At 41.0% G+C, this 23,364-nt stretch overlaps 1 protein-coding gene across 1 annotated transcript in view; it reads left to right on the top strand.

The window, feature by feature from the left end:
* The window catches only part of tafa3a (TAFA chemokine like family member 3a), a 98,380-nt gene extending 78,795 nt beyond the window's left edge, over nt 1-19,585 (top strand). The window contains exons 3-5 of the mRNA XM_079681582.1: nt 4,442-4,591; nt 6,005-6,129; nt 18,847-19,585. Of these exons, the coding sequence (XP_079537708.1) occupies nt 4,442-4,591; nt 6,005-6,129; nt 18,847-18,858 (287 nt within the window). The 3' untranslated portion in view covers nt 18,859-19,585. The remainder of the gene's footprint in view (nt 1-4,441; nt 4,592-6,004; nt 6,130-18,846) is intronic.
* Nucleotides 19,586-23,364: the final 3,779 nt, after the last annotated feature.

Here is a 23,364-nt window from a genome sequence, read left to right as displayed (position 1 = left end):
TTGACACATATTAGTTTTATAGATTAGATAACAGACAGCTTGTCAGAGAGTAACCAGTTTCATTCAATCAACCACGTCGAGTTTAGATAACATTTTGGTTTGTGGTAACACCTTTGCATGAAAAAGGAGATTTTTTGTTTAAAATAACTTGATCATGTATACGATTGTTAAACAAAGCTACTTCAGCCCCTTTGATGACATGCATGTGTTCATGTATTGTTGCCATGTTTGGAAAATGTAATACTCCAAGTTTCACTTTAAAACTCTGAGAAGTTATCATGGTAACTTGACTCACTATGCTTTGCATTTACTGTCACAAAAAACCTGCTACTTGTTCAATTTCAATGTTGAGAGCCATCTTTTAATGCATGTTCTGGACTTGAAACAGATATTAGTATTTTATGTCAAACATGTTGTTTTTATTGTTTGATGAAAAGGGCAGAATAAGGGGATTCTCCTTCTTTTTCTCCAGCTATGATCAGGTTCTGGATACGTATTGCTATTTATCAATCAGCGATCGATGCATATGATTGTAGTGCAGAGTGTTTGGCTTCAGAGTGCTATTGATCAGCTGCAGGGTTGGGCCTCATGCCAGCTCTCATTAGTGCTCTCTGTCCTTTCACCTTTCTTTGTCTCTCCGTGGCGCTGACGTCGGTACCTGGTGATTCTAACCGATGACAGCCCTAAGTGCTATAATAGAAATGTATTGATCACAGGTGTTGTGAAAGTTTAACACACACACCACAACACACAAACATCACATGGAGGAGAAAAACAGGGAGTCCATGTCCTGCAGTACATGTATGTTTGACCTCACGACGCTCACACTCAGTTGGTCCCACATAAAGAGTTTAGTTTGTAATGTGAAGACAGGGTCACCCTGGTGGTTAGACAGACCGTTTTACAGCCAGAGAAGCAGAACCACCGTCAAAGTGTCCTTGAGCAAAACATACCTGCCTATCTGCAGCTCTGGTATGTTTGCACACATCAATGTTTGACTGACGGTTCAAGACAAAAATAGCAGTAATATACACATCTGGTTGTTTGAAATATGCCCAGAGGGTTTTCTTAATAATAAATGAATGTTCAATATTCATAAAAGAATGTTGCTGTCACTGAAGTGTTGAAAACAAAATATTCCTTTTCATTTTGTTCTTATTTATTTTTTCCAAGCAGAGTAACATCCAGAAGTCAACCCCTTTTGAAATACGAATTGCAAAATCAAAAAAGGAAAAAGTGTAATTATAATGAAAACATGAATGTAAACAAACAACAAAATATAACATGAAAGGTATAGCAAATTAAATACAATATTAGGAGCCTTCATCGCTACATCTTTTGAATCTATGTGAAATAAATTATTGACAATTGGCAATGATGACAATTTTGGGATATACATAGACTTGAATCTAGCCTAGTTTTCTTTAGAACCCCTAATCATAAACACATTTTGTCATTACAGTGAGTTATGCTAAGCTAAAATAACTATCTTCCTCAATGGAATAGAACCTTGTCATTACGTGTTTGCAAAATGACAAACCTTTCCTTTTAGGATGAGTTATTCTCTCCATTGTTTTTTTCCACCCAAATATTCCACATCTTTGTCTACCTTTTCCCTCTTTTATTATTTCAGTGTATTTCCTATCCCAATGTTTTAATACACTTTCCCCGCTCCATTGTCTCGCAGCGCAGACACTCTGTTTATTGTACCAACAGCAGTCGGACAGTTCATGGTTGTTTCTTCTCATATGGATTGTTACCAGCTTGTGCGGTCCAGGGCGCCCTGCCCTCTGAACCCTCATTCTGTCCACCCTGCATGGTGGTATTGGGTCCAGCCTCAGAGTCAGCGACCTCCGCCAGCAGCTCCGGTCTTAATCAGCTGCTCTCTACACACGGGCAACCCAAGCCGCCGCTTCCTGCACCTTAATGAGTCCAGAGTCCCAGGCCAGACCCAGCTCATAGTCTCTCCTCCTTTTCACAACACAGCAGAGTGGTGGTAAATACAGCAATGCTACATCTAACGAAGCGAAACATTTTGCAAGAACATTTTAAAGGCTTTCAGTTATTTCTGACAGCAACCCGAGGTGGGAAGTAGTGGAGTACAAATACTTTGTTAATGTACTTCTGGTATCAGTCCTTTACTCCACTACTTATTTTTAAGACGACTTTTTACTTTTACTTCTTACATCTTTAACACTAATACCTGTACTTTCTACTTCTTACATTTTCAAAACAAGCTCGTTACTTTAGTTTTAATCTGTGTTTGGTGGCTTGATCATTATTATTTAGAGTCATTGCGTGCCTGTTGATTTTAACACGATCCATGTATCCATCATTTCCTGGTCTTCTCTAAAGAAGAAGGACCAATGAAAACATTGTAATTTTGCCGTTGTTCAGCATCGAAACATTCAATAGCTAACAATGACATTATTGTTCTATTAATATAAAGTGAGGTCAGTCATTCTTTAAAACAGTTGTTAGTTATGGGTATTTCTTACTTAAGTACATTTTGAAGCCCATAGTTCTTTACTTTTACTTGAGTTAAGAAGTTTAGTAAGTACTTTTACCAGAGTATTTTCAAACAGGAGTGTCTGTACTTCTACTTGAGTAAATGATGAGTTTACTTTTGCCACCTCTGACAGTAACTCAATTACATCAGTGGAGAAAAAAAGAAATCTAATTTCATTGCTGTCTTCATTTATGATTTGTAATGCCGGCCAGTTAACATTTGGAGCACTTTCTTACAGCTAACATGTTATTTATTCTACCGTATTATTAGGTAACAATAATTATCTTCACCTGTTGAACCTCTTGTGATTGCCTATTGTCCACGCACATCTATCTCTTAAACAAAGTTTGAATATTCTATCTGAGTTATCCCAACTTTTTAGATTAACTTTGATCGGGGGCGTGCTGGTGGCTTAAAGATAATCACATCAAGGGCACGGAGCCTGACCCGCGTGCTGCGCATCAGTACGTTTCTGCTCGGTGAAAATCACTCAATCGGCAATTGTTGTCTTGCCTTTTGTGGGAATGTGAATAGCACCTTATTGATTGGAAGCAAAATGTTTTTAATGTTGTGGATGAGATTTCAGGATTGCTAGCTAATGGGAAGATGGAAACGCACTGCAATCTATTCTCAAGTCAAGTCCCAAATTGAAAATCTTTACAGGCATAATTAAGGCTTATCTGAAAGGAATGTCAAAAACTTTTCAAATGCTTTTTTATTTATTTATTTCACCCTTATAATCCTGCTTCTCACGTGTAAATACTCAAACGTGCTCAGAATAGTGATGAGTCTATGTAGAAACTAATGAATATAAAATAGAGGGCAGTATTGATATTTGATCTAACTTAATAGCAATGAATATGTGTCCTTGTAATTGATATTGTAAGGTTCTTTCACGTACATAAGCAGTTTAGTGATGTTAATCAAGTCATTTTCGAATTTTTTTATGTTGTATTACCACATTAGTGTAATCCTAATGGAGAAATTCTCTCTTTTAATCCTCTGGTGGGGGTTCAAGGTCAGTGGATTAAGTATGTTATTCAAGGGTATGTGGACAGGTGGGGCTGCATGGGGTTCAAAGTCAGGCTCCTCCACCGGGGGGGTGATCTGGATTTCAAGTAGCCACTGTGTTCAGAGGTTTGAAACAAGACTGTGCTTAACACTACTCAAATACCCTCAGCCAGACTGTGCCCCCTGTGTCCACAGTCTTAGTGCTAAGCTAAGCTAACAGTAGTTTCACATTTAGAGAAGGGTGTCAATCTTCTTCAAGACACTGGATCTTCTTCTTTGCACCAGTCTTTAAGGTCTTGATTTCATATAAAAACATGCTCAAAATGGGTATACAGTATGAAGTTGTCTTCGAATGGAATGTCAAAAAGGTAATTCATTTCTTAATCCACTGTGACATAGATGTCCATTGTTGTACAAAACTATTGAAAACACTAGACACACATGTTCCTTCAGTGTGATGAGTCTGAGCAGTGTTTGTATTTCGGTTATCTTAATATCAAATAATGCGTAATAATCCGCATATAAAAAAAGTCCCCAACAAATTGAGTTTTTGCTTCTGTTTGAGTCATGTTTTCTAAAAACTGCAGTGCTCATCTCTGTCAGAAATAACATCACCTTAAAGATAAATTAATCCCACAAGATATATCGTTAGAAACACAAAGACTTGCAGTTAAGTGACATAGACAGTGAAGTCAGAAAGAGAACAGGCTTTTTCTTTTCATGGGATTTAAAATAACACAAGCTTAATCAAGCAAAAACATGTACCCATTGTGTACATTAAACACATAAAAAGACACATACACACACATAACATATCATTCTAACCCTGACATTTGTTGTCAATGCCTTTGTCACAATATGGAGCTACTGCCGCAGTAATCGTCAGATGCATTCTAACCCTGTGTGTGTTTGTGCTTCCAGTTCATGTGAAAGCGGGAACCTGTGAGGTGATTGCGGCACACCGATGCTGCAACAAGAACAAGATCGAGGAGAGATCCCAGACTGTCAAGTGCTCCTGCTTCCCTGGACAGGTGGCGGGAACAACAAGAGCGGCTCCATCCTGTGTAGACGGTATGCCAGGATCCTCATTATAGTTTCTGTAATGACTGACTTCTGATTCTGGTAGAAATGCGACACAGGTACAGAATCTGTCACACCTGTCACTGTGCCTCTGGTGCTTATTTCCCTGATTATCTGGGAAAAGAGGTTTATTGTAGGGAAGGAGAAAAAGATACAGTGTTGAGATTTCTGTGACCCTGTTCCTGTGTCTGGAAGCTTTTATAATCTCCAAAAATCCTATCTCCCACCAGTTTATTCACTCACCCTTTTGTGTGGAGTCGACGCCATGTGTGTTCAGCTAGAGTAGACAGAAGGCCAGGTCATTTGATATCATGTCAAAAGTGGCCTCAGTTACAGGTGAATCGATCCCTATCTCCCCTTTTCACTTTAATGGCTCAGACAGGGGCATCCTCCGTTACGGCAGTTCTCGTTTCACTTATGAAATGTCTGAGGATGATGCTTCACCCCTAAGGACTCCTTGGAGCAACTTTAGACCTTGAAAAGCCAACCTTTGCTGCACTCTTTAATACCCCTCCTACATACTAACATTCACCCTGCTCACACTGTACGCTCCTGCACAGAACACTCATCAGCTTGACATTGACCCACAACCCGTCATTCAGACCTGAAAACACACCAGGGCAGGGCTGACGTACCTCCTCCGAGATCAAAAGACTTCAATCCCTGTGATGTGTATGCTGTAGAAACCACAGGCACCTCGTGTTGCTCCTACCAGCAGAACGTTCCTACACTTTCAAACAGCGTGTTGATAATTGCCTCCTTGCCGCCATTTAAAAAAACAAAAAAGGTTTTCTTTCTTGTCGATTAAAGATCAGAATCATTATTGTTATTTACACATTCAAGGGATTGCCATTTTGTACAATGGTGAATACCTAACAACAGTCAGAGGAAGTGGGAAAACAGGAGGAAATGTAAAATAAAACTTCTTATTACTCGGTTTAGTGGAATTCTCTATTCTGATTAGTCAATTTGGACATTTCAGAGGTTGTTAATTCTTGCTAAGACACTGCTGTTAAGGAGGAATGAAGGACTTTGTGCTTTTTTTATTACTGACCAGCTCGTTGCACATTATGCCTAACTTTAAATAACTTATACGATTAGATACATTTGAATTTGAATATGAAGTCAGTGTTTAAATACAATTATCAGTACAAGTCTCAAGGTTATGTCCAAGTGAATTGCAAGCTAGGTTTTGAAGAGTACTTAAATGGTCTGGCTTCTGAACACACACCTACCCAGCACTAAATAGTAAATAGACACATTTAGCTAATAGATGGTAAATGTAGTGCAGCATTAAGCAAGCTTAAACAGCTTCTTCCTACACTTTCCAACAGTGTGTTGTTAATAGCCTCCTTGCCGCCATTTTTTTAAAACTGTTTTGTTTTTCTTGTAATTTGCTCTCAGCATCCATAGTGGCACAGAAGTGGTGGTGCCAGATGCATCCCTGCATGGATGGGGAGGAATGTAAAGTGCTGCCGGATCTCAAAGGATGGAGCTGCAGTACAGGAAACAAAGTGAAGACAACCAAGGTGGGTTTAATTCACAAAACTATTCCAAGGAAGATGGTAGATATTTATAAATTATGATGCAAAAAAGTCTGGCTATGACCTTGGATAAAAGTTGTTAGGAAATCTGACCCTAGAATATTGGAGGAGGGTTGGATAAGTGTTTGAAAAAGAAAGAAACAAGGGAGCATAGAGCAGCAGAGTAGGAGGCAGCAGGAGAGGAAGATGTGACTCACAGGGTCTCAGATTCACTGAAGTATTTCTTGAAGTGATCGACTTAAAAAGGGGTGAGTTGGGTTCTGCTTTTTATTTAGCTACATCTCGCGATTTGTTGTAGGAGTCTTAAGTATAGACATTTTATTGTATTGTTGCTCAAGTTGCTAATTTGGTAGAGGCAAGTAGATTGTGAAGTGAGCAAAGCAGTACTGTGGCAACACTGGGGGACAGACAAAGATGTTCTGCTGAAGCTGCTCCCAAATAAACACGATAAAAACATCCAATGCTGTGCATGATACAGCCACATAATTCTTCATGCACTACTGGAGCATCAGTTTACTATTATAAGTTGCTGTCTGTCTGCTGTTCGAAAGAAAACAGACAAAGCACAGGATTCTCTGATAGCATTTAGCATTAGCGTCCAGACGCTAAATCTTCTGTTCATGGTCTGCCTAAAGACTTCATCCCGTCAGGTTTTTTTAGCTTGTATCCTACTTTTTAAGCAGTTCTCCTGTGAATAATGAATTGGTAGATTGTTCATTTAGCTACTGGTTAATATCAATTTAAAGACATTTGTTTAAAATTAATAAATTTTTCTTGATGACATTTATGAACTTGTTCTGTCAAGCTTTTGGTATTAGGCCACCCACCGTGTAAATGCTGGCTCAATTAAATTGATCAGAACTCAAGAATATACATTAGTGCCCATTCTATGTTAGCAATGCTCCCCTTAATAATCTTACAAATAAATATATATTTTGAGTGTTTTGATCACAAGCTGAGATCTGGGCTTATATTAACACAGGACCAAACTACAGAATATTAGTGTCAAAATGATTCATGAATAAACATGATGTGTCACTTTAATGTATTCAACAGCAGGCATTTGTCTTGTTTCTGCATGGATCTACTATATAATTTCACAGACATCTTAATTGAAGGGATGAATGAACATTTGTCAGATTAATCAGCTTGAATAATAATAATCGAAGTGACAAGTAAGTAATTCATACAATCTGAGATCAACTTTCAGCTGAACATTAATTTTTGTATCAAGGTAAAATATATGCAGAAGCAATGTTATCGTGAGACTCCTCAGCTTGAGGTGAGAAATAAGAAATATAGCACATGACAACTGAGCGATTGGAAAATCAATTATCACCTCTGAAATATCAGTGTGAAAGTACACAAGTTCATTGGTAAAATTGGAAAAGACAGCCTGTGGGGACCTGAGCATCCCGCTCACGTGGCTCCATCTCACCCTCATGGTTTCAGATGAAAGAGAGAGCAAGCCCGAGTCGGGTCCTGCCTTTGAAAAGTCAGAACAGGCTTGCATATCACTTCAAAAGTGCCAGCAAGAAGAAACACAAAGGCGAGCAAAGGCAGGAGAAAGACAAACAAACAACAAACAAAAATCCCTCCAGGAAGCCAAATCGTCGGGATGTGCTGAGGCAGGCCAGGGGGGCTCAAGCTGTGGCACTTCAGAGATTAATAGAGGTTATCTGGACCTGTGTTCTGGGTGTCAGGGTGTGGTGGACCTGAAGTGGATGGGGGTGAGGAGGGGGGGACATATTGGGCCTTTAGCCATCCATCACAGCTCAGTGTTTGACTCACCAAATGCCTGTAGTTGAGCTGCCTCCTCCATTATTCATGGCTACAGCTGGCCTGGACGAAGCAGAGCTTTTTATTTTAGCCGGGTTAATAATTGATGCCCTCTCACACAGCCACGGGAAAGCAGAAACAGAAGCAAAGACAAGCAGGGGTCCAGGTGGCTAGTAGAACCCGTCAGAACCTCAACTCTTTTTTGATTTGGGAGTCAGCGGGGGTCACTCCATGCTCGTGGCCCTGTTGCCTCCCACAGAGGGCCAGGGTCTGCCTGTGTGAGGGGCCCTCTGTACCCGAGCTTCCTGCACAGTTAACATCACCCCGAGTAATAAAAGGAAGAAGGGACGGTTCCTTTTTGCGAAAATGTATGCCGGGTCTTTCGAAATGACTTGACATTTGAACTTTGAATCCTATATTGGCTTAAATACCAGACAAAGTACAACTTTTGTCGATGAAGGATTAGAAATGTTCTTATTGCCGAGTAAGATTACACACACAAAGAATTTGTATCAATGTTGTCCATTGATGCATGCAAGAAAGTAGGAGGAAGTTGTTAAAGAGGAGCAAATATAAAGCTATTAAAAATATATACTGGTAGAATACTCTATTCTGATTGGTCAATTTCAAATTCTTATACAATTATACATAACAAGAACATTAAAGATACATTTGACCTTCTTTAATATAAAGTCAGGGTTCAATTAAATCATACATTATCAGAACAAGTCTCAAGATTATGTCTAATCAATTACAAGCTTCTAGGTTTTCAAGACTATATAGATTATCTGGCTTCTTAAAGGTGGGGTATGTCATTTTGGAGAAACCAGCTCGAGCACGCTAGAATTTGAAAATACACAGACGGAAAATATCTGCCACTTCCTTACAAAGCCCCTCCTCCAACACACACAAACACGCACATGATCAATGAGGGCACGAGATAAGTTTGTGCACAGATGGAAGGCTGACAGGCAGGTAGGCCATCCAGTTATTTTAGCCGGGCCGGCTAAAATGATTGGTCGTGCTTTTTACAGTACTACGGCTTCCACAGATGACATTTTTTATGTATTTATTGTCAAAGCATTTAAGATATTCATTGCTATCGGGATGTTAAGAGCATTCCATGGAATATAACAAAAAGTGTTTCTGAAGTGAATTACCTACCCCACCTTTAAGCAAGCTTCAAAAGCAAGATTTGAGAAGGCACACCAATTAAGAAAACATATTAAAATCTCTTTTTAAAACATACTTGATTTAATGTGACATCAAACAACTAACCATAGTACTCTGTTCCTATTTTTATATCTTTAAAATGTTTATGTTACATATCTGGAAAGCTAATCTGTTGTGCCACAAAAAGCTTATACTACTATACTCTGTGATTATATTACTGCAAGCTTGTTAGTTGTTATTTCCTCAAAGTAAAAACATAATAATGGTGTAACCTAACTCCTCCAATGCAGTACATGCCTTGAATAGTACTATAAATTATTTCTTCTTTGATGTCCAGCGGTGGCACTGTTGATAACAAATGATGGTGTCGTTTCACCTCATGATGAAGTCCCATCAATAAATCAGGCGTCTCAATACCCTGCAGGCCAGTTGTTCGCTCTTTCTCTGCATGTCCGGGAGCAGCTAGTTTTATAGTCCTGCTGGTAATGTCAGGAATTATAACCCTGGCAGTTCCTGCTTTTCACTCACTATCAATCAGGGATCAGAAGGACCACGGAGCCATTCCACTTGACAGGTGCTGCGATGCTTGTTCAGAATGTGTTGAGGGATTGTGATGGATAGCTGTCTGGGATGGATTTATTTTGTAGACACATTGGATAAAGGACTTACTGAACCACAAGTGTGTAAAACATCTGTAACAGCCTTAAAACAAGTTGTATAATGACTTGAAGCTTGGAATGTCTTTATTCAGAATACCTTTATTAGTCCCACAGAGGGGAAATTTGCAATTGAATTGTAACATGTGTTTTGGTTGAATTGTTTTGAATCCATGTGCACATCATTGTGTGCATGCATGTTTAATGAAGGCAGTCGCTCATTAAACAATCAGCTCATTGGCTGTTTCTGTAACTGACCTGCAGATTAAGGACAGCTCATAGGTGCAGTAGTGCAATAGGATTTCTATTGAATCGCTAAGTTCAGTAGATAAACTTGGTGAATCCAAAACATTTTATCTGACTTCTTCTGCTTCTGGCTTCCCATCCACAAACACTGCCATCTGTGTCTGTTGGTACATGAAACAAAGTAGAAGGCACTGCTGCCATGACTAAACTCTGATCTGTGTTTTAACCCTCTACCCAAAATATTTTTTTGCACTTATTAAACATCATCAAATACAATGAATTTAGACTCCCCTGTTGTTATTCATCACTGTGAAGAAAGTATTCATAATTGTACACAAGAGGGCATATTTGCAAATCTTTTAGAAGCTGAACTCACAAACTCTTGAATCCAACCTCAATTAACTAATTGTTAAAAAAAAACTTTTGTCAAAAGTTTAGCACCAAATTAATGCTGTTGGTTTTAATCAGCCCTTAAATATGTCTAATTTTGTATTTAAAATCACTGACAAGTGTCATTGTAATTGACCATGCTGTGTGCTAGATTGTTGACCCCTGTGTTTTCAGTCAGAAAACACTGCGTGAACAAAGTGATTTTTGTTGTTAAAAGGCTGAAGGACTGCATGACACATTTAGTCGATTGGTAGCCTGAGAAGAGGAGCTAAATCACTCTATTGATGATTGATTTGTTTTGTATAGTCCATTAAGACATCACAGAAGCCTGACCTTACCTGTAGTTAGCACATGTGGCACTGCATCAAATCTTTAAAATGTAAATATAAAATGTCAAAGGAGTTCAAAGAATTAAGACATTTTTAACAACGCTATAATATTGAGTACTGGCTACTCATGCATGTGCTTCAGTAACTCTCCATCAAAGGTAAGGTCTTAGATGTTTTTGTCAATGGGATTTTGAACCTACAGCTTGGACTGTGGTCTTTCATCTTAAAGCAGCAGGAGCTGCTGTTTGTTCCCCTGATTCCCCTTCGTATGTCTACCCATCGATACCCTCACAGTGACAAACTAAGACACCGCGGCATGCTAATTGTGGCTTGGCTTCACTTGTTTTGTGCCTGCTGCAATATGCATTGTTTTTGTTTGGAGTTACTCCAACAACTGTTAATCCCTAACACTTCTCACTTATGAAGTTAAAAAAGCCATATTATGCTTTTTAGGGTTTTCCCATTCCTCTAGTTTGTTATATAGGTTTTGTGCAGGAAAATGATCTCCAAAGGCTAAAATCCCAAAGTTGACGCTGGATGGAGTTTCTCTCCCAAACACTCTCCCCTGCCTGAAACACCGCGATTGAACTCCTAGGTTTACTTCCGTAACATAATTACATCATTTAGTTACATTCATTCTTATATTGGCAAGTACCCCGACACATTGTACGTGATAGTCTAACGGCCCCTACACACGGCGGCGTGCGTTGCCGCTTGGTGGTGGGCGTGTCTTGAGCTTGGGGAGTTTACGCGAGCAACGCGACCAACAACCAATCACATGAATCTCTCCTGTCAATTGCATAAAAGGTTTTACATGTCACACTTTATATGATGAACATTTATGACATTAATGTCTATGGTGCTATTTTACGCAACATTCCATGCTGGCTAAATACTGTCTATGCCTGCTAGCTGTCCATTCAAACGAAGTAAACTGGATATAAACTCCCCAAACAGGCGAAAACCTACCAGTTTCACCCACTGTCTCTGCCACCTCCCTCCATGCCTGGCCAGGGCCGTGGGAAGTAGGGGTGCTGAGGGTGCTGCAGCACCCCCTGGTGGAGGACAGGGGATCTTCACTTCCACAAGATTAAATACAAATATAATACAAAAAAAATGAATGTAACAACATTCATAATTAAGTAAAGATAACACCCTTTTCACCCCGGTTACATTTTCCATTTGCCCTGTACGATGGGCGCTGTAAGTGATGAAAGTGGGGGATGTTGGCTTATCAGGCGCCCGCAGCTCACAGCCAGCGTGAGAGAGAGAGAGAGATAGATAGATAGATAGAGAGAGGGGGTGCACCGGTACCGGCGGGGATTGTTGTTAACGGCTAACGGATATAAGAAGATGTTTCTACAATAATGTGGAAGGAGAGTTCTCTCCTGTCAGACTGAGAGGCTCAGTGAAGTGAAGGACTCTCTGAGTGTTTAGATAGTTCACTTTAGTCTAAGTTATCTCAGTGGGTCTCAAACGTTTTGATCACAATTTATGTAAACAAATATTTCCAAGGCACTCCTTTATAATTATTAGGATAAGTAAAAACAGGTTTGAAATCATTCCAATGTATACTATAGGACAGTAAACCCAAAATATTGTTTAAAACTGGAGAGATTTAAAAATATGCATAAATAAATAAATGTTAACTGGTAAAATTAGATATAAATGAACCACAAAAATAAAACAAGTTAGCCTACGTTTATTTGTTATTGGCTATGGTAGGTTATTGGTTATGTTCACATATATTATTTGATTATTAAAATGCAAACCGATCTTTTTCATATGGGTGTTTAGAGTTGTATCCCCTAGATCAGTCTCTAGTAATTGGGCGCTCAAAGTGCACCAGATTGAAGCATTTTACTTTAAAATGTTAAAAAAATCTTCCCGGGGGAGCACCCCCGGACCCCCCATGAGGATGTGAAGTCCACCCCCCAATTAAAACATATTCATGCAATACTAAATACATTTGAAGCCTCTTTATATAAGCTGTCCACCATGTCAATACGTTTATCTTTTTGTAGTGTATTGGTCTTTTGTAGAGGTTTTTCATTGCCAGCTAAAATCTTGCCTAGGGCAGAGAATTGGTCAAAACTGGCCCTGGTGTCATCCCCACAGCACCCCCCATTTGAAACATGTTCCCACGGCTATGTGCCTGGCTCCTCCGGTTTGTATCCCGGTAGGTGAACAGGGACTCATCATAAAGCACCGGGTGATTCCCTACCGCTATGATTATTTTCTCCTCTATTTTTTGGCATATGAGGAAATGAACTGCGGTCTGGCTCTCCCAGCATACACGCGGTTTGATTGGCTAGCGCTTGTACTGGCAGATTTGCATAAGCGGGATTTGATTGGCTGACACCTCTGTTGAAGCGTCAAAAGTAGAACATTGCTGTACTTTTGCAGCGAGCACCGCGAGAGAAGCTACGCATTAATCCCACAATGCAGTTCGGCGAAATGGGACGCCACCCCATTCAAAGTGAATGGACAGAAGAGTCAACGCACGCTGCCGTGTGTAGGGGCCGTAAGAGGGGCAGGACATTTCTAAACAATTGACCAATCACAACAAAGCCGACCAGCTAAGCAATCAGAGCAGACTGGGCTCTGGTTTCAGACAGAGGGTGAAAAGAGGTGCTGCAGCACAGGCACTATGAGAAAAATAAAGAGCCTTTTGCATGTAAACATGTCACAGCAGAAGCACAAAATACAGCTATAACCCTGAAAATGAGCACAATAGGTCCCCTTAAAATTCCTCTTTTTAAGCTGGCCCTGTATCTTATTACTTTTTATGTTTTATATATAATGAGAAAGAGCTGTGAACTTATGTAAAATAGAAACTGTGTACATAAAAACTGTCATTACAACAATACTCAACATAACAGTGCTTGTAAAATGCTTTTATGGGTTGATAATAACGCCTCTGCAGCAGATCCAAAGTATTTTTGCCAGCAGAAATATGCTGGAGGCCATCTCTAAAAACATTGGCATCGGATTATGTTGCGACCATATAACACGCTTTTACTTAATGCATGAATGTTTGTCTACAGCCTGCTGCTGCTGCTGTAGCCAAAGCAACACAATATGAATTTCATATGCTCTCTCACATCATGATTCCTGAGAACTGTCACTCGGAAGTGTAAATTAATTTGCGTCTCCCAAAACAGCAAGCACTGTGTCTACAGCTGCAGCTCTAAGCAGCAGAAAAATCTCTCCTCCTCAAATATAAGAATTGTTTTTCTTGGAGGACTGGTTGTGGGTAATAAGCCCCTGCTGGTTCCACTGGTGACCCCCCGCTAACTGCTAATTAAATGATAGTAATGTGAAAATATTCACACAGAAAGACTTGCATGAAGTGTGCGCGTGCTTACTGCGTTGGTTTTATAGTGCTTCCTTCATCAGAGGGCAAGTCAAAAAGTTACTTGTGTTCTACTTTTTAAAGGGCAACAAGGAACAGAATCCACCTCCCAGAGTATTTTTAGAGCTGTGCTTGAAGTGAGTCGTACAAACTACATCCTTCAATCTCTGGGATTAATATTCATAAAAACGTGTGTGAATGCTTATGCCAGCAGTAGGCAATCATTAATAATAATATTTCCACTGTTTGCATGATAACCATTGAGCATGATGTTCTTTGCATTACGTCTGACAACTAGCTGCTGACTCTCTTCTCATTACGTTACAGATCTTTGAATTTTAAACATACCAGCTGGGAATATACTCACAGCTTGAACCTTTCACAATTTAGACAGATGGGCTGTTTCAGAAGAGTGCAGCACCCAAGAGCTTGTTTGGTTGAGGGACATATATAAATTGAGCTGAAATTATTAGTTATATCTCTCACAGGCTCCGCCCTCTACTGGACTCTATGGGTACTCCCCTCGATCCTATCATGCAAGCATTCATCCACTGAGACTTTCTAGACGTAGCCGGCCTCTGGGCGGGCCTACCTGAATGCGCGCACATCTCACCGCATAAAAGGAGGCCTCGCCTCCTTACTGTCATCCCTTTCTCTTCAGCAAGGCAGTGAGATACAACTGAGTGAAGAGAGACGGATACAAATATAAGACAACGTAGAAAATGGACTCACCATTGGAGCGCCCCTGTCCTTCATGTCCGGGCTCCATAGAGGGCGACGACCCCCACTGTCGGTGCATCGAGTGCCTGGGGTCCGACCACGCCGCGGCCAACCTGGGCTCGCCAGCGCTTCAGTCGCCTGGAGGGAGAGAGGGCGCAGCTCAACCGCATGCTGCCGCTGGCTCACCCTCAGGTCTCTCTGCAAGGAAGAGAGCGCCTGGCGGTGGTAAGGCGGAGAGAGAGGCGCGGGTACAGAGCCACTAGAGCTCCTGACGCGCCCTCTGCCTCCACGGTCCATCCCGAGGTACTGGCCCAGTACCGGCCCTCACGAGGACAGACTGACCGAACCCGGCGGGCTCCGCCGCAGCGAAGGGGTACCGGGTGGGGAGCTCTTTCCTCCAGGAGTGGACTGGCAGCGGGTGGAAGCGTCCCGGCGGAGAGAGGTGATTTCTCCGGCTAGGACGCGAGGACGAATCCCGCCTCCTCCCTGTTCGACCCGTTGGTATCAAAGTCTTCTTTTCTGAGCGTCTTTTCTTTTCACACACCCACACAGCCACTTAATGTTGACCGTACAGTTTCCCCACTCAGGTTGTAACTCCAGTAAAAGGAGGCAGCTAGTGCGCATTGCGCGGGTGAGAGTGATAAACCGCGCTATGCGGATACAGGGACATTATGGCTGTTGCGTTCAAGGACCTCAGTAGAGAGCCGGCCCTTTCTGTGTCGACCCCCCATGGGCAGAGCTTCCCTTCGCGGGTTTTTTTTGCGGCGGGACAGGTTACCAGAGAGTACCACAGCTTTATCGCTGGGGCCCCACAGCTGATTGCACATCCCCTAACACAGTGTTATGGGGAATGAAAGTGCAGCTGCGAGTTATTCACTCCAGTTTTGCAGCATCCCTCCTCCGTTCATAGGCATAAGAGAGGCAAAGCTATCATCCCGAGGGGAGATAGGTTTTTCTCTCAGCAGAGGTTTAGGCCTTGGTGCAAAAACAGGCAGTGTCTGCTGTTTGCACGCAAGACAGAGGGGGGGCATTATTCCCTATACTTCCTGGCTCCCAAAAAGACAGGCGAATTCAGGCCCGCTCTGGATCTTCGCAGTCTGAATCTCCACATTGCACGCAGAAAATCGACCTCATGTCGAGGGGCGGACCCCTGCCAGGCGAGTGGGCGCTTCCCCTGGAGGTGGTGAAGCGGAGCTGGGCCCAGTTCGGGACAGCAGAGGTGAAGAGGTTAAGGACTGTATCGACCGTAAAAATATAGCTTTTAAAAACCGGGATAAAACGCAACTGAAATGTGTGCAAAAGGAGCTTAACCACATGCTCAGAGAAGCTAGAAGGAGACATAAGGACATTATTGAACATAACTTTTCTACAATGAACTCCAAGGAACTTTGGGACACTATGAAGGCAATCACAAATATGACTCCAGCTAAAAAAACTCTCTGTACCTCTGATGACCTGCAAAAAGCAAATGAACTGAATGACTTTTACATGAGATTTGAAACCCAGGACTTCTCCTCTGAATGTACAGACATCTTAGAGACAATCTCTGCTACTGACCAGGATGAAAGGGTGGTGATTGACCCTTTAAAGGTCCAATCACTTTTCAAACACACCTGTACTAAGAAGGCCACAGGGCCAGATGGCATCTCTGCATTCCTTCTCAAGACATTTGCAGAAGAACTGACATCAGCATGGTGTCCCATATTTCAAAAATCTGTTGATCTTCACACCATCCCCACCCTCTGGAAAAAATCAATAATAAAACCTGTCCCCAAAAAACCTTGTCCAAAGGTAAACAATGATTTTAGGCCTGTTGCATTGACATCCATTGTCATGAAATGTTTTGAGAGGATCATGGTGCCGCTGCAAAAAAAAAAGGTAGATGTACATTTAGACCCTTTTCAGTTTGCCTAAAAGCAAGGGCGTGGCACAGACGATGCTCTAAATAGCATCACACACCTGGTCACTAAACACCTGGAAGACCCTAAGGCATGTACGCCTACTGTTTGTGGATTTCAGCTCGGCTTTTAACACACTGCAGCCTCACATCTTGCTTCAAAAACTGATAAAGATCAGTATAAATCCTTTTATCTTGAAATGGTATTTTTCATTTTTAACCAATCGCACTCAGCATGTCAGGGTCAACAATGCCCTCTCAGAGCCCCGGACCATCAGTACAGGAGCCCCCCAGGGTTGTGTGAGCTCCCCGTTCCTCTTCACACTGTACACAAATGATTGTACGAGAATCCACCTGGAGAACTATATCATCAAATTCTCAGATGATACAGCCATCCTTGGCTTAATGCACAGGGGCAGCAGTTCATTGGCTTATCACTCTGAAATAGAGAGATTTGTGCAGTGGTGTGATTTTAACCATCTAGTGCTGAATGTGAAGAAGACTGAGGAGATGGTGTGGGACCCAAAGGCAGTGGGTGACCTTAGGCCGGTGGTTATCCACAATGAACCCATAACTCAGGTCAGCTCCTATAAGTACCTTGGTGTCCATCTTGATAATACACTCAGCTGGAAGGCGCATGTTCAAGGTCTGTGCTCTAGACTCCAACAGCGATTGTACTTTCTGCGTCGACTCCGGGCTTTCGGAGTCGACCAGAAGTTCATGTTACTGTTCTATCATGCAGTGTTGGAGAGCATCATTAGGTATGGTATTACTGCCTGGTATGGTAACTTGACAGTGCAGTCAAAGTCACAGATCTCTTTTTCCCCTGCTTTAGGGCAGGAGGGGGGAGTCCTCCACATCATAGCACACCTCCGCGGGGTAAGCGCGTCAGGGTATGCTCTGTCAGCCGCAGCCTCTTTTCTCTCCATGGTTATGACAGAGGGAGAGGTGAGTGAGGCGCAGCGGCTGCTAACCAGAAAGCTGGTCAGAAACAGTGAGATGGAACAGTGTTGTTGTGGGACGACAGCGCGCGTATACATCGGGGCTCCGCCCACTGTACCCATAGAGTCCAGTAGAGGGCGGAGCCTGTGAGAGATATAACGAGGGGTTACGTATGGTAACCCTTGTTGTATAAACACAGGCGGAGCCCTCTACTCAGGGGGCCTGTCTGTCCTAAGCTGCTTGCTGAAGAGAAGTAAAGGATGACAGTAAGGAGGCGAGGCCTCCTTTATGCGGTGAGATACGCGCACATTCAGGTAGGCCCCCCCAGGGGCCGGCTACATCTAGAAAGTCTGAATGCTTGCATGATAGGATCGAGGGGAGTACCCATAGAGTCCAGTAAAGGGCTCCGCCTGTGTTTATATAACAAGGGTTACCATACGTAACCCCTCGTTATCAATTATTAGTCCACAGACAGAAACATGAGTCAGCGGTTATTTGATTTAGAAGCAAACCTCAGAAAGACAATATACAGTTCCTGATTTTTAGTATGTTTTGTTAGTTGTGTTTACAATCTTGGTTTTTCTAGTAAGCATTCTAACATGGTGTGGTTTAGCACATTTTTACACCAGAATGCCATAAATACATTTTCTATCGATGAATTGTCAAATGTAAATATATGCTTGTTTTCTTATTTGTCAGCTGAATACCTTTAGGGTTTTCACCGTTGGTCACTAAATTTACATTTTGGTTCAAGGGACATGTGATTATAAACTATTATTGATCAATTAATCTAGAGCATAACATTCCTTGCATCTTAAAAAAAACTAAGAATGCAGCCCCTATTTGAACAAAATGAAGCATAATCTTAGATTGTTGATGGAACAGAGAAGTATTTTAGAAAAATATATTAAAATGTGTTCATATTGACAAAACCATAATTCTTGCAGACTGGATTCTTCTATTTGAGACATATTTAAGCAGTCCTTCTTTTTTGTTGTTGCTACATTGCTATTTAAGAAGGCTTAACAGTAATACGTTGGTTTAATAATTCCACTCCTTTCACAGTTATTTCTGCCGTATCTCATGTCAGAAAGCATTGGTTTTGAATGAATGTTACTCACACTATTTGAGTGAATTTGTTCTTTACCCACAGCATCCATTCATGACACAATCTTCTAATTTCTACCTCTTTTCTTTTCTTCTTTTCTCCTATAGGTCACACGATAGTCGTCTGTTCGGAGGATAGCCTTGTTTGGTACCAGACGTTTGTTTATTTGACCAACAGCACAGGACATTTGGATATCATGTGTTTTTGGAGGATGGGTGGAGACAGGGACCAGCAAGGACAATAATCACGGACATTCCACTGAACGAATGGAGGAAAAGGACCGGCGAGCATCATATAAGACTACGTATCCAAAAAGATTCCTGACTTTAGATCCAGCATCAACAGTAGCTGTCTCTGAACTCTACTGCCCACCGAATCTCTCTTTGTATTATAGTTTTATTCCTATGGACTACAAAGCTCAAACATGAAGATATTTATTGACTAAAAGACTGTGGATTACACCAGAAAAAAAAATAATCACCCTAAAAACAAAACCACGTGATGTGAAACCTTTGTGTTATTTCCTCGCCACACAGAGCCCCGAAGACTCTTGATTCATATCTGTGTTGAAGATCTAGTGGATCATAAGCGTTTTCATTCCTTTTAGCCTTATGGAGCGGAGATATCTCTTCTTTCTTTGTTGAGTTGAAACAAGTGTTTGGCTTTTATTAAGTTTGTTAGGATGTCAGGTCTTGTTTTGAAAGACGATGCCACAACAATAAAACCTAGAAAAAATATAATGATAAACGGTCAACACAGCTAAGTTCTGCCAAAATGTTTTAATGGTATCTGTTGTTTTAAAAGCCTGGTGACTACCATTGATTACAAATGTCAATATTAACTCAATAAATCTAACTCAATGGATATCAGTGTTCGGTAAAATCTGGGTTTTTGCAGACTGTTCTGTGGCTCTTTGTGTACTCGTCCAAAGTGCTGTATATGCAGGAGCTTTTGAAACTTTAAATAAGCAGATAAAGCAAATCATTTGCCTAAAAATAAGGAGAAAGAGGTGGAGCGCTCACATCAATGTTGTGTTGGAACTGAAAATGTGAAATTCAGCAAGTGTAAAAATAGGCCATGTTCAAAAGTGTAAGGGGGAAATCTCACGGCACTGTTTCTTAAAATGAACAGACTTCACACAAAGCCATCTGAAATCTGGTCCGGGGAGAGACTCATAATTAGCACTGCCCCAAACACAACCCTAATCCTGTTTGTAGCATTTCCAAAAACGAAATCTAAAGCGGCTTTTATGGGTGGTAACGTAATGATTTCCATCACCAAACATCGACTGGTGGTGGGTGGGGGACCGAATGATTTTTAGTATATCGCTGCCTTTTAGAAATCCCATAGGAATTGCTAGTCCATGTCAATAAAGGCTTAGAGTCAAAAAAGGGAAGAAGAAAGAAATATTTGTTTTAGCCTAGGCTATGCTATTCATCTGAACGTGTGTAGTCCAAGGCGAGTGTGATGTCCATCTATTTTGGCACATATATACTGTGCTGACTATCATTACTGATATCAACATGCTGCTCCATTCCCCCTCTTTCTGTGGAAGCAGGTTAGAGGCTGGAGGCCGATATATTTGTTTTTCACCTGCATGTGACATTTACACCTTAGGGACATGGAGCCATGGCATTTAATAAACTGGCCCCGCCTCTGATGTGCTAATAAGAGACACATCTGAAATGTACATTTTCTCTATAGCTGTCATGTTAATCACTTCAAGACAAACATCACCGTAACATCAGTGTACCATTGGTTATCAGAGAAATGTTGGTTGATTGTCTGCATAAATCTACTCATTGAGGCAGAGAACGCTTTAATTCTAACGGTGTCTAGACTCCAAAAACACCACTGCTTTATGGGGAATTTTATATTTTGTAAGTCAATTTCCGCCTGTAATTGAAACAGTGCATTCACCGCAGAATACTCCTTACACTAAACATAATTAATTAAGCAAAAATGTACATGGCTCGCTCCTACAGATCAGACCCGAGGGACAGGCGCTGAAGGGGAGGCGTGCGGGGTGTTGCTATGCTTAGCGATACAGGTTGCCTCTTGTTTGGTTAGAAATCATTAAATTACAGTAATGACTAATTTCTCATTTCAGCATGCAATACACCGGAGACCACCATGGATTTAATAAAGAGCTGGCGATGAATTACAAACAGCGAACGACTGAGGAAGGCTACGTGATTATACAGAGTAATTCAAAAGTGCATTAATAAAACAATACAGAAACATTGCTAAATCATTTGAGATAAAGGCTTATTTGCATAATTCATTAAGATTAATCAGACTAGGCCATTCACCACAGTGCACTGAAGAAAAGAGAGAAAAGACATGATCCAATCCCCCTGAAAAAATCCTTTCTATCTACAAACAATGATACAAATCTACCCTTGGATCAGAGAATTAACCTCCTTGCACTTTACCGCCCCTGCAGTGTTGAAACACAATCCTTCAGTCATTCACCTTTATGTGAGCTAATATTCTATTAATATTGAAAGATGTTTTCATGCCAAAGCTCCTCTGGGGTTTGTTGCTCTGCCATGAAAGACCTTCACAAAAGTTGAATGGAAATATATTCTGCGTGTTTGGAAACCGCAGTGTGGATCTGAGGGCTGGCTGTTTGACAATTCTGTGCAACGCTATTGACTTCAGTGTTTCATTTTCTGTAGCACAATGAGACGGGCAGGATGCACATGGGATGAGTTTGACAGTGGTCACGGATCACATACTGAGGGTAAGTCACCTGTTGTGCTGGCGGAGACCACCTGTTACCAATGCAATCTCACCACAGTTTGCTTATAGGCTCAGGTCTGACTGATGTGGTTATTTAAAGTAAAATTTATTTATATCACTATTTTATCTTGGAATTAATGTTTCAAAATCATTTTTGCAACACTACATTTTAATAGGATGAATGTTTCCTCTAAGCCCTAATCTGTGCCCTAAATGCCTGTTATTGCGCTATGCACATTTAGTGAGCAGTCACATGATCTCGAAACGTGCAAGGCTTTACGGCGGTGAGTCCTATTTTCTGGAGACTTTTCTCTGGTTTTCCTCTTATTTTCTCTTCCTGCTCTCCCTTAACTTCCATTTACATGTTTCCTGATGCGCAGACAGATACTTGTTGCTAAAGTAATGCTTACAGCTAACTCCTGCTAACATGAGCTGTTGACAGATGGTTGGCTTTTACCTTCGTTAGACGCGGGGGAGTGTTGGTATTCAAACGGCTGGCACTGGAGGGTGGGAAAAGGAGGTTTTCACTGACTGAGCAGTTGATATACACATTATCATTTCACAGGTGAAGTAGTCCTTTGAGCTGATAAAAAAAATAATTTGGGAAAAATTAAAGGTTGTTCTTTACAGGGAGCTGAACAGTTTTTTTTGTCAGTGGCTACTTGGAGTCTTCACTTGTTGCATGGCAACCTCACAATGACTCCAGTTCCCTGGTACTACAGTCTGTGCTATGCTAAGCTAGGCTAACTTGCTGCTATTGATAGGTTCATATAACAGGTGTGATTTAAATGCATCATCTAATGAAGCTCACAGCAGCAAAGTGAAACATGTAAATCCAAACTATTTAATTACAGCAAGCAATACCATTTTACTTCTTTGCTGATAAATGTCCTATCCAGTGATAAATCGTTTCCCAAAATGTTGTTTTCATTTACATTATCAAATAAAACGACTACTAATTAAATGTTTTAATGTGGGTTGTAGTATCAAAGTTATAATCCCATTGCTGGTTTCATCGCAGGTTTTACAGACTAAAGGGTCTAAAGCTGTTGATTAAAGTCTTCCCACTCCTCCTCCCAGGAATAATTCCCTGGTCAGCCATCGGAAATAGAAAATATAAAAAATAAAATTGGTATTTTTTTTAGCTCAGGCCAGGGAGGTGCACACATCTTATTGGAAGTGGATGACCCAATAAACCAATCCAATTTTTAATGGAAGACCAATATGAGTGCAAAACTACAGTTCAACCGTATAGAGCTGCAGCCTTATTCTTAGTATTTCTCTTTTTTACTGAATAATTTCTGTTTTAATTAATAAGGATGGAAGAAAATGTTAATATAAACCCAACGAGAACTAAAAACCACTTTGTTTTTTGTGGCACATTTATATAAAAAAAGATTAAGACAATTTTGGAGACACATTTCCTTGTTCCCAAAGACAAAAACAGACAATTTAGATCTATATCAAAAAGGGTATGCACTTAACAAAGTGTGCACACAGAACAAAACTAAGATCTCAGTTACACAAACACCATCTGCTGGGCTTACCAGGGCTTTATCTTGACAGGATGAATTAGTTTGAAAAACTGTCAGATACACCAAGCAAAATTAGATTTTCTCATTCCATAATGAAAGCTGACAGACTGTAATGAAAAACCGCTCGATCTTGAAAACAGCCAAGATGAACTGTAGAAGTCTCGCTGGAAAAACTTTTTTTTGAAATCTAATTGTGTTATTCTCTCTTTTCAATATCTGGGGTATTTTTCATCCCTAAATTGGGTGTTCTAATTCAGTTTAGGTTGGAGTTTGATGTTATTTCTGACGGCTGTTGGTGTTATCCTCGTCATCCGTAAGCAGTTTATTTTGAAGTGAGTTGTGCCT

This window comes from Notothenia rossii (assembly GCF_949606895.1).
Source record: "Notothenia rossii genome assembly, chromosome: 5".
In the NCBI taxonomy this organism is placed as follows: domain Eukaryota; kingdom Metazoa; phylum Chordata; class Actinopteri; order Perciformes; family Nototheniidae; genus Notothenia; species Notothenia rossii.
The sequence above is the reverse complement of the archived record's forward strand: the minus strand, read 5'-3'. Positions and strand labels throughout refer to the sequence as shown.